The sequence below is a fragment of the Belonocnema kinseyi genome, chromosome 1 (assembly GCF_010883055.1).
Source record: "Belonocnema kinseyi isolate 2016_QV_RU_SX_M_011 chromosome 1, B_treatae_v1, whole genome shotgun sequence".
Lineage (NCBI taxonomy): Eukaryota > Metazoa > Arthropoda > Insecta > Hymenoptera > Cynipidae > Belonocnema > Belonocnema kinseyi.
Genome location: NC_046657.1, coordinates 80,300,587 through 80,313,450, shown reverse-complemented (window position 1 = coordinate 80,313,450; position 12,864 = coordinate 80,300,587). Strand labels below are relative to the sequence as shown.

At 28.6% G+C, this 12,864-nt stretch overlaps 1 protein-coding gene across 2 annotated transcripts; it reads left to right on the top strand.

Annotated features, from left to right (window-relative positions):
- The first annotated feature begins 3,042 nt into the window (after positions 1-3,042).
- LOC117174604 lies at positions 3,043-12,580 on the top strand. Of its 2 annotated transcripts, none has more exons than XR_004467322.1 (4): positions 3,043-3,252; positions 6,965-7,109; positions 12,106-12,288; positions 12,406-12,580. XR_004467322.1 is itself a non-coding variant. In XM_033363838.1 (4 exons), the coding sequence occupies exons 1-3, from the start codon at positions 3,118-3,120 to the stop codon at positions 12,277-12,279; spliced, it is 375 nt and encodes a 124-aa protein (XP_033219729.1). In that variant the 5' UTR covers positions 3,043-3,117; the 3' UTR covers positions 12,280-12,288; positions 12,406-12,580. The 2 variants fall into 2 exon arrangements, 1 of the variants encoding a protein (XP_033219729.1); XM_033363838.1 differs by having other exon boundaries at positions 12,185-12,288.
- Positions 12,581-12,864: the final 284 nt, after the last annotated feature.

Below are 12,864 nucleotides of genomic sequence, written 5' to 3'. Positions count from 1 at the left end.
GTTTATAAAAAACTTGTATATATTTTCTAGTGAAACAACTATTCACTTTTAATTTTGTTTTCTCTTACGTCGTTTTTCCAAACATTAAATTTTTTAATTTTTAATCTTGTTTTTTACGTTTGAAAGAAAATCTACTCGTCTAATATAAAAATGAGCAATAACAAATGTATAGATCTTTTTTTGTGAACAAACTAAGTCTGTTAATTTGAGTTCGTACCTTATTGTGATGTTTTTCGAAAAATGTAATTTTTTAATTTCGAATGTTATTTTTTACGCTTAAAACAAAAACTACATGCCCTATCAAAAAATTTTCATGACAAATTTGAATGAGTTTTCGATATCTTTTGCAACAGCAACTTTTGTCTGTTTATTTTTTTCATAGCTTGTGTCCTTTTTCCAAAACTTTAATTTTTATATTCTCATCATTTATTATTGAGAAAGTATTAGAATTGTCGGAAATTTGACATCAAACTTTTTCAACGGATCTCCACGTTTCGAGACCCCCTGAATTCGAAAATCAGGTTTTCACGATGGCGTCTGTCCGTCCGGCCGTCCGTCCGTAAACACGATAACTCTCGAAAAAAAATGAACGAATCAAATTCATCTTTGGCACACTTTTTTAAGGTCCTAAAAGAAAAGACGAGTCCGCGAACCAGCCATTTTTGATAAAAATTCAAAAAGTGAGCGCATTTTGAAAATTTTGGAGAGCACTTTTTTCTGAATTTGAAAATTCTATGTACAGATATTCATATTATTAAAAAGAAAAAACAATTTATCCTTATGACTTTTTTCGATAAAAAGAAAATTCTCATAGTTATAGCGTTTTGAAAAATTTTTTAATTAACCGAAAATCAAAATTTGAAGCCGAAAAACGCAAGATATGAAAAAAGTCAAAAAAATAAAAACATTTCTTTTTGAAAGCCCTACAATATTATTATTACCAATTTTTGGATTTTCTTCAAAAATCGAAAAATCAAATGTTGAGTGCACAAAAAATAATGGAAAATAAAAAATTCCATTTTGTAGACAAACTATGTAGGATACGAAAAAAGATGAATGGACAAAAATGGTTATCCCAAAAAGATCTACAATTTCGTTAAGAATCACTTCTTGATAGAACGCGTACTTTTTGTTTTATTCGTAAAAAATAACGTTGAAAAAAAATAAAATAAAAAAAATGTGTGAAAAACGACGAAAGTTACAAGAAAAAAATCCAACAAAACCTGTTTTCAAATGTCTGTCGGAAATCGAGCGCGCAGCGCGAGTGTCACGATGAGAATGTGTACCTTAAAGCCTACAGAGCTTTGAGAAACTCAATCTTTGATTATACTTAATTAAGTAAACAATTCAGAATATGAATACGCATATAAATACTGCCATCTAAAAGAGATCTTTTTGATAAAGTTTTTTTCAAGCATTCCAAATGCAAAGAATAAATATCCGAGCGCGAAGCGGGAAGACTTTTTATTTGGTTTTTACGACTAAAAACAAAAACGATGCGTCCTTTCGAAAAGTGATTAAGGACAAATTTGTAGAACTTTTCAGGGCGCGCAATTTTAGTAAATTCATTTTTTCGTATCTTGCATAGTTTAACGGCAAAATGGAAATTTTTATTTTGTATCATTTTTGGCATAATCAAAATTTGAATTTTCAAATTTTCGACAAAATTCAAGAAGTTGTCATGATAACTTTGTCGGGTTTTCAAAAATCAACGTTTTTCATCGCTTGACTTTTTTTCATACCATGCGTTGTTTGACTTCAAATATGAATTTTTTTTGTTTTCTGAGATTTTGAAAATGATACCAATCTGATAATTTCCTTTTTATCGAAAATATTCATAAGGATAACTTGCTCGAGTTTCTTTTTAGAGCTTAAAAAAGTGTGTCAAAGCAGAATCCAATCTGAGAAAACTTTTTAAAGTTTTCGTGCCTACAAAATACAGACTACAGACAGACACCTTCGTAAAAATCGTTTTTTCTGACTCAAGGGGTCTCAAAACATGGAGATTTGATGAAAACCGAAAAAAGGAATTTCTACATAAAACCAATACCTTCTTATTAGGATGAGAATGTAAAAAATCGTCAAGGAGCTCAGGGTCTTGGGGACACTGAAAGAGGTGTATAATTGTACCAGCTTTCAGCAGGTGCAGTTTGAAAGCTTGATCAGTGTAAAAGTGCAGAAGCGCACGTAGCACTTCTCAAAACAAAATCGTATGCACACATATCCGTTAGGTGAGTCAGCAAAATCATATCCTCGGGAATGATGAAACCTAGTGCTTGATGAGGGAGGATGAGGAGGAGGGACTAGGAACTTGAAGTAGTGAGAAGAGTGGAGACAAGACTCGAGCGAAGTGCATGGACTACTTTTTACCGTGGTCACTTTTTCTCGCTCTCATTCGCGATTCCGAGTTCGAATCCCCGTTACGGCAATGCTAATTTCGATCCGGAATCGATTATGATCATAAGTCTTCACAAAAGTTTAGGAGTATCGAACTCTAAACCTTTTTCCAACAATTGTGCATTGCAGAATGTGGATGGAATGCTAAATAAACTGTAAAAAAAATTATGAGTTATTTTGTTGTGTTTTATTTGTCATAGTCTGTACCAAGTATGTTTTGACACCTGCGACTGTGCAATGGAATTATATATCATCTGTGGCTGCGTACTAACGTTCCACGCTACTAAGGGTTGCGCACGAACGTTCCACGCAACTAAGGGCTGCGCAGTAACATTACACGGCATCTCTACCTGTACAGTAGCCTCAGAGTTCAATTATGGCTGCGCAGTTGTGTTTTGCAGAATAGATTAGACTCTAAAATTCGTTTAGCAAATCGCGAATCGCTGGATCTTGCTGCTATTCTCGAACCTTTTAACGTATGCTCGAGTCACATATCGGGCCGCTAAGGCAAATTGAAAAAGTTCAGATTCTGGTGACTTCGGTAGCCAAATAGGGTGGGAAGTCGTGAAGGGTGATGTAAGAAATTGAAAATGTAACGGCGCCGACGGACAGTGACGTTAATCTACATGTAGCGGTCGTGCATTGCGCTCTAACGGTCATGCGCCTTTACATAAGCTCTTGAGTACATACACAACACAAACAGTGGCCAAACGGGAACACATGCGGCGGAAAATTTGCGGGATGCAAAATTTGCTTCGGATACATTTATGGAAACTGCATAACACCACCGCCACAATCGCGACGGTGTGTCACGGCAATTGTTACGAGCGCGTAGACATGCAGATGCGATCGAAGGTAAAAGTTTTTTCTGTCTGTATGTCGCCCCACTCGGAAGCATGCAAGGCTTATCACACGTCAGCTCCCGAGAAGATTTTTACTCAGAACTTCGAGTCACAGAATGATGATCTTCTTTTCACTACTCAATTGGGAACTAAAATTTCAAAAATGTTTGCAAGTTTTTTTTTCTTTGCATTTTGGTGAACGTAAAATTGCTTACTGGATTTAGTTCCAAAGGGGTCATCCGTAACCTACGTTACCATTTTAGGCTGCCATTGCCCCCCCCCCCTCCTCGTATTGAATTAATTATTACATTCTTGAAATTCCTTAGATTGCAACTCCAAATATTTATGTATATTGAATTTTCAACAAACAATACTAATTTATTCTCTATTCACAAAGGCGAATTTTGAATAAAATACATGAATTTGCAACTTGTTCAACTATACCCCAAATATTTGAACTTTCAATTAAAAATATAAATTTTCAACCTGAAAAAAAAGAATTTTCCAGCAAGAGCATTAATTTTCTGGTAAAAATAACATTCAATAAATTAGGTTAATTATTAACTAAATAGTACAAAAAAAATGTGAATTTTTTCAAAAAGGTAATTTTCAATTAAATATTTTTTAATTCTACCAAATTGTTGAATCCTCAGGCAAACCAGATTAATTAAGACCCAAAACTTTCGATGATTAATAAAAAGGGAAGAATTTTCAACCATGAAGATTAATTTTTTACTAAAAAACATACAAAATTTTCAAAACTAGATGAGTTTCCAACTAGAAAATATCAATTTTCAATGCAAAATATCAATTCGCAACAAAAAAAAAAACTAATTTCAAACCAAATAATTATCTTTTTAACCAAAGAGATGAATTTTCGACAAAAGATAATTTTTTAACCCGGAAAATTAATTTGCTAAATATTTATTTTTTACCAAAAAACGCGAGTTTTTAACTCAATAATTTTCAGCAAAATTGTTGAATTTTAAGGTCGAAAGGACGAATTATTAATTCTCGACCAAAAAATTCGATTTTTCAACAGAATATGTGAATTTTCTAATAGAAGAGATTAATTTTTTTTTAAATCAATTAAAAATTCAATAGTTACAATGTTAACTAAAAAAATAAATTCTGCACAACAAAAGTCGAATTTTTAACCAAAATGATGAGCCTTAAAAAAATTAATTTTAACAAAAAAGTTCAACCCAAAAGATGATGTTTAGCCCAGAAGATTAATAAATAATTTTTCAATAAAATTGTTTAACTCTAAAGAAAAAAATACGAATTATCTACTAAATGGTTAAATTTTCAACCGAATGATATGATTTTTTATCAAAAAAATTAATTTTCCAGGAAAAAGTTGATTTTTTATGAAAATATTTTTATTTTTGACCAAACAGTTTTTAATTTAAACGAAAAATATGAATTTTATGAAAAAATTTCATTTTCAACTCAATAGTTAAATTTTCTACACAAATTTTCAGTGCTAAACCAATCCAGACCAATTTAGATCTAAACAGTTCCATTTTTCAACCAAGAAGAATAAATTTTTAACCAAGAAGATTAATTCCCGAACAAAAAAGACAATTTTTTAACAAAATAGATGAATTCTCAACAAGAAAGAAAATCAATTTTTAATTTAAAAAAATGAAATAGTTACAATGTTAGTTGCAAAAAAAATTCTGTCCAAAAACGAATTTTCAACAAAATATTTACATTTTCAAACAAGCAGATGAATTATGTACTAGAATGATGAATTTAAAAAAATGAATTTTCTACAAGAGTTCAACCCTAAAGATGATTTAAAATTTGTGTTCTATGATTAGCATTGTCAGACCAAATGCACGGGGGTAGTTAAAAAAATTATGACATTGTTAAGTTAATTGTTATGAAAAAATTAACTTAACAAATAGTCTATTTATGAATTTTACGTCTGTATAAACAAATGCCCATTGTGAACATTTAAAGGCAGAAAGAAATCGTTTTTTATCCTAATTTTTCTCAAATTATCTCGCCCATGATGTTTATTCGTGATAATTTGTTATATTATATTTTAAAGTAATCTTTTTAACAAATTGATCGCGATTAATCAATAGAATCTTCAGAAATTGACCAAGGATTATGATGAATAGCACGTGTATGCTTATTGTTGTTGCAAACATTTCCATCTTTAATAATTTCTAAGAATACAACGTTACGAAAATTGAAAAAAAAACAACAATTACATCACTGGCAATATACTTTAAGGCTAGTTTCGAAAAAACATATGTTTTCTGACCTTAAACGTCCACACTAGGTATTTTTGTTATGTAATTTGTTTACAACATTAATAAAAAAACGTTAGATGATAATTTTACATCATTAAACCTCACTGGTGACATCATTTGAGAAAAATTAGGGGAAGGAAGGAGTTCTTCGATTTCTAATTAACTAAGTTATAATGTTTATTACATAATTTGTTTATAAAATTAATAAAAAATATCGGATGATAATTAAGTATCATTGAACATCACTGGCGAAATAATTTGATGAAAATTGGGAGAAAAACTATTTCTTTCTGGCTTTAAATGTCCTCACTGGGCGTTTGTTAATATAACTTTTTTATAAAATTTATAAAAAACATCGAATTATTATTTTCCATAATTAAACATCACTGGCGACATAATTTGATAAAAATGAGGAGAAAAACGATTTCTTTCTGGCTTTAAATATCCTCACTGGACATTTGTTAATATAATTTGTTTATAAAATCTATAAAAAACATCGGATGATTATTTTCCATAATTAAACATCACTGGCGACATAATTTGATAAAAATGAGGAGAAAAAACGATTTCTTTCTGGCTTTAAATGTCCTCACTGGGCATTTGTTTATATAATTTGTTTATAAAATTAATTAAAAATATCGGATGACAAATATATATGATCGAGTATTATTTTTTCAATAGAAGCAGATAATTTTAACGCCAAAATGTACATTACAAACGAAGAATGCACAGTATAGACTATTTGTTCAGTTAATTTATTTATAAAAATTAATAAAGTCATAAGTTTTTTTGCTTTTAACCACGCCCGTGCATAAAGTCTGGCATTGCTTATTATTAAAGAAAATTTGGTTAAAGATAAACAAACAAACGAAAGTATCGACTTTTTCTTATGCTTCGAATTAACAGAAAAGTTTAAACAGCAAAATTCAAAAATCAGGCCACATAAATATCCTCAAAGTTTGATGCTGAATTAAAAAAAATTCAAAATCGATAAAGAGTTGCCATCTACAATTTATTTTTAACCTTGTTTTTTTACTTCATCCTATTGTGCCCCCCCCCCCCCCCCCCCCCCCCAACAATAGTATTTTTAGCGTGAGCTTATGGACGGCCTCTGCGTGATTCATGCATTAAGGAACTTGAAAAAAATACTAAAATGACCCGAATAAACAATGCAACATATAATCTCAATAATGCTAGCCACGGTCTCGATGACATTAATCTCCGCTTATCGAATATGCATTTGGTCTATTAACGTTCTAAGTACGTACATATTTAAAATTAGTTATGGCAAATAATTTCTGCAATAATTTCTTCATTTCATCCACATTCGCCTGATCAATAAATTAATTTATAAATGTAAAAATCCGATTGTGAGATGCAGTCTTGCATTTGTGTGGGAGATAAATTGGAAGCTGAGCAAAATTTCATCACTTTTGTGATTTCTGGATTTATTTGTAGGAAAATTATGCTAACGAAAACGAGTCGATCTACTTGAGACAGATAGTGATTACAACTGTATTTCAAAGATGCCAAGCTTCAAGATTGCGGGACTTACTCGATCCGATTGAGGTCACGAAACGTTCCAGAACGTTTAGGAACATGCGTATGTATATGTCGAGAAGTTTTTCTGGTTATGGTGAGATTAATTGTAGAATTCACTCCCGCCTTTCTTTTCGATATATGCATGCATGGAGACGTCAACACCTTTCGAAATATCGATTCTGGTTTCAGTTTCTCGAACACTCGAGCGGTTTCGATTTCAATAGAATGTTTCCTTATTTCTCGATTAAAAAATTAAATCGAAGGGTACTCCAGATTTTTCATTGGGATTGTAATCCATTGAATTTTATTGCAATTTACAACATCAAATTATCGCATAAAAAACAAAGTGTGAATGAAACATCCACTTCAGTGTACGATGTATCTTAGGGTGTTCTCTATTACAAGAGAAACTTGCTAAAAATAATAATAACTTGTTTAAAAGGTCATTTTAACATCTTATGATCAGTATAAAGTAATGTTTCATGCATTAGAAGCAATTTGCATTTTAAAAAACGCAAAAAAATCCTAATTAGCGCAAAAAACGTGCAAATCCCGATTTCACTTATGGGGTTTGTTTGGGACCCTTTAAAGCAGACGTATGGGGGTGATATTAAAAAAATCATATTCGTATTTTCCGGGTATTTGTGAAGAGAAATGTTCAGTTTCAACTTGTTTTAGCTAATCTTGATGATTATGAATAAAATTCACAAAAAAGTCTTTTTTATGGGAAATACATGTTAAACTTTATAAAGGTTGCGCAACTCCTAAATATCATTCAAAAAACAAAATTTGATTTTGCAAGTGGATTTGAATAAATTTCTAGGTGATATACACGAAAATTAAAGAGAAAAATTTTAACCAGCCTAGTGTGTAATATGGTGGTCCAAAAATGCGTCAGAATTTTTTTTTAAATTTATATTAATATGGCTTAGAATAAGTAAATATTTTATTCAATATTGCAACAATAATTGTTTAAACAAATTATTATTGTTTATAACTTTCTTCCTATATATTAATACTAGGTAGTTGCGTTTTTTTCTGAATTTTTTAACGTTTTATCAATTTTTCAATTAGAGTGAACTAATAAGTGATTAAACCTACAAAAATTTTTTAAACAATTTATTATTATTGTTGGTAATATTTTCTTTGTTTAATGATAGAAAGCTACGGTTCCATATGAAATTTTTTAATATGTGTCTATTTTTTATTTGAATTGATTTAATAACTATTTAAGTTAAGCAAAAAATTGTTTTAACAAATTATAATTGTGAATAACTATCTTCATTTACATTAAAGCCAGATAGTTGTGGTTTTTTTCTGAAATTTTTAACTTTTTTCCACTTTTCACTTGGTGAGGTAATAATTAATGCAAGTTGATAAGAATAGTTGTTTAAACAATTAAGCATTTTTTATAACTATCTTTTCTTAGATAATTGCTCAAAAGTAGCGACTTTTTTCTGAAATGTTTTTCTTTGTTTTGCCTTTTTGAATAGGGACAAATAATAAATAAACATTAAAGAGAAACATATTTCAAACAATCTCTTTTCGTGAATATATTTTTCTGATGAGAGGGGGGCTGATATCAAAATGTGTTCAATTCCAGATTTTTCTTTTATACTTTGCAATACTTAAACTTCTCGTTTTAATTTAAAATATAACTTTTATAAGTCATTTCAAGATTCAGTCCTCTCAAATAATCCTAATTATTCAATTACTTGTTTTTTCCTCTTGTTTAAGATAGTTTTTTTTCTTTAGCTTAATTTTTTTACACATTGGGAAAAAACAAAAATAATTCACTCAAAAAAGTACAACACTATATAAAAAATTATGCTGGTTCAATTATTATTTGCTTGTAACTAAAGAGTCGAAGTAAAGCTAAATCTTTCAGAAAAGTCATTTTTAGCATTACTCTAAGAGAAGAGAGTTATAAACAATAATTAGTTGCTTAAATAAGCTTTTTTTAAACTTTGTTTAATTATAACCTTACAAAGTGAAAAGTGGACAAGCATTTTAAGAGTTCAGAAAAAACCGAGATTTTTTAGCACTGATTTAAGATGAGATATTTATAAACAATTATAAATTATTTAAGCAACTTTGTTTGTTAAGTTGCATTATTTAATACTTTACTAAGTAAAAGGCGGTTAAAAAGTTTAACATTTCAGAAGAAACCGTAACTCTATAGCATTAATAAAGAAGATTACAAAAAAATAATTAACGCCAAAAACTCTCAAAACCCATTGTTTCACCTACGGATTTTTTGAAAACCTTTAAACAATTTAAAATTAATATTTATTTTAAACGCTTTTATCAACATCTTTAATTTATTTTTTTATTTTACTAAAATGTGTCTAATCAGTTGTAATGATAAATAATAATTTTTTTATTGAATAACAATTTTAAATTCTAGAATTTCAGAAGCTATGACTTTGAAATATTAAATTTATATTTCAATTATAAATAGTTAAATTTTAATCGCTTTAAATTTAGAATTATTTAAATTTAAAAACTGCTAATTTTTAACTATTCGGATAGTTTTTTAGAGAAGTCAGAAAAATCAATGCTTTTAGAAAATTTCAGGAATTCGGAGACTTTAAAAAACACAGGCAATACGAGGAATTTTAATATTCGATAATTCAGGAAATTCGAAAAATGTAAAAAGTTTAGAAGATTTAAGGAGTTTAGGGGATTTAGAGAATTTCAGAAATTTCAACAAATCAGAATATTTAGGGAATGCAAGGATTTCAGAGAATTCAAGCAATTCCGAATATCCAAGGATCAAAATAGTTCAATATATTTTTTTAGGGTTTGGAGCCCTGGATAGAAAAAAAATCTATTTTTGTTTGTTTTGAGATTCACCATTTTATTTAACAATTCATCTCTACGGTTGAAAACACAATCATTCCTGTGGAAGATTCATCAATTAAGTTTGAAATTAATTATTTTTGTTTAAAATTTAACTGTTTTGCTGAAAATTTTACTCTCGTTTGTTGTAAAATTTATTTTTTAAATTGGAAATTTAACTATTCCATTTTTAGTAAAATCTTTGTATCTCAAAATTCTATTATTTGGTTGAAAATAGGTCGTTTTTATTCTAAAATTCAAGTTTTTAGTTGCAGATTCAACTGCTTAGCTGAAAATTTGTCTTCTTATTTGAAAATTTATAGTAGCAGATTTATCATTTTAGTTTAAAATTAATCTTGTTGGTCGAAAATTCACGTAATATTTTGTTCGAATTTTTTTTTACTGAAAGATTATCTTTTTAGTTGAAAATTCCATTTTTGTTGCTAAAATATTAACTATTTTATTTATTTTTCTGATAATTAATCTTTTTGTTAAAGATTTAACTATTTTCGGTCAACATTTATTATTTTAGGTTTGTTTTAAAATTGGACTATTTTTGTTTAAATCCATTTTTGTAGAAATAAAATTCTATTTTTTGGTTAGAAATTCAAATATTTGGTTGAGAATTCATATATTTAGACAAAAAACACGTTCTTTTGGATTGATACTTGAGCTTTTTTTCTTAAAAATTAAACATTTATACAAATAAAAATTTGAAGTGTCTTAATTTGTCAACGTGAGGAAATGAAAAATCGCCAAAAAATGAATTTTTGAACACGAAATCAGTTTTTGGGGGGGGGCAGGACAAATTTCACACATAAAGCTTTTTCGTTCTACTATTTTTTTTATTATTTTATTATTATTTTATTTTATTATTATTTATTTTGTATAATATACACAAAATTGTCTTGTCCGACATTATATTAATAAATATTATATACAAAAATTGTAATGCACTGTATTGTACTATATGAAATTAAATTGTAAATAATTAGACTGTACAATACTGATTAGCATTGTATTAAACAACATTCTCTTGCAGTGCACTATACTGTAGAATATTTTACTACATTAAGTTTTGTTGAACTGCGTTTTATTGCACATGATGTTGTATTGCAATAAATTGTATTTTATCACATCATATTAAAATATATAATACAATATTGTTTTGCACTGTACTGTAGAACATTATGTTGTACACACTAGTTTCTTCTATCTCACAATATTCACATCATTGTGTTGTTCAACATCATACTGAAAAATATTGTATCAAGCAACATTGTAATGCGTTTTATTGCATTGTAAGAAATTAAATTGTACTCAAGTTTGCTATAAAATATAGTTTTGCATAGCATTGTAGAATATTATATTGTACGCACCATTTTGTTCTATTTTATATTTTTCAAAGCATTATATTGTCCAAAATTATATTGAAAAATATTGTATAAAGCAACATTGTAATGCATTGTGTTATACGATAAGAAATTAAATCTTAAACCGTTTTACTCTACAATATTTCTTAACATTTCATTGTACAATATTCTATTGCACAGAATTATACTGTAGAATATTGTACTATATTGTATTGTATAACATTTTCCTACATTAAATTTTATTGTACTACATTGTTTTGTAGAAGATTGTACTACATTTTTTTGTACTGTATTGTGTTGCAGAACAATGTATTAAATTAAATTAAATTGTACTGCATTGTATTGTATCATGTATTGAAATGTATTATACAATATTGTATTGTACAATAATGTATTATATTGCTATAATGTTCACAACATTATGTTGTCTAACATTATACTGGAAGCTATTTTATGATGCAATATTGTAATGCATTATATTCTGCTATGATGAATTAAATTGTTCAGAATTGTACTGTACAATATTGCTTTGCATTGTATTGCACAATATTCTAATGCACTGCATTGTACTGTAGAACATTGTACTACATTAAATTTTATTCTAGTACATTGTATTGTAGAACATTGCACTATAGTAAATGTTATTGTACTACATTGTATTGTGATACATTGTCTTTTATTATATTGTATTGTTTAAAATTGTATTGTATCGCGTCGTATTGCAATGTATGGTACCACATTGTTTTCAATTTTATTGTAAAAAATTGCATTATACAATATTGGATTGTACAATATTGCATTCCATTATGAAAGTTCATTGTATTGCATTACATACTACATTAGATACGAGGAATTTAATAAATTGCAAGGTCTGGAATCGAATTTCGATTATTGAATTTAAACGTTATATCAAACTGTGAAGGCTCGCAATCGTTGCAAATTCGGTCAACCTTGATTTGCAAGGACCTTTGCATTCGTCGTCTGCTACATCAACAAGAAACTCTGTCTTCGACGTAATCCTACATGGTAAAGTGCTTTTACAATGTCATACTTCTATTCATGGATTGCCACTACCTTGCTCAAATAATCCTACGTATTCGTCGCAAAATTTAAATTTCAAAAGGTTGAATTTTTATTTTTTAGGGAGGATATGCTGCGGAAATCAAATGTCTGTATTTTGATTCACTACTTTCTCAGTGTTACGAAAAAGCAGGCAAATAAGTCAACAGCAGGAATTTGGATCGGAATCAGGATATGGAAATCGTAAAAAGTAGAATCTATATTGATATCAATAATAATATTAACATTAGAAAAATATTTAAGACTAGCAATATTATACACGCGCAGGAAACATTATCTTGTCACTTAATAATAAAAAAAAATACAAACAAAGCTACTCTGTTTCAATTTGTTTAATTGCTTCGTTTAATCGCTTTAAAAAAAATCATAATTGGAAAGCTGCTTCAAAAATATTCAATTTAAATGATTTTTCCCAGATAAATCCGAATACATCTAACTTTTCTGAATTTCTTGAATTCGAGGAATTTCCATAATTCTTAGAACTTCCTGAATTTCAAGGACATCAAAATAATGCAAGGAATT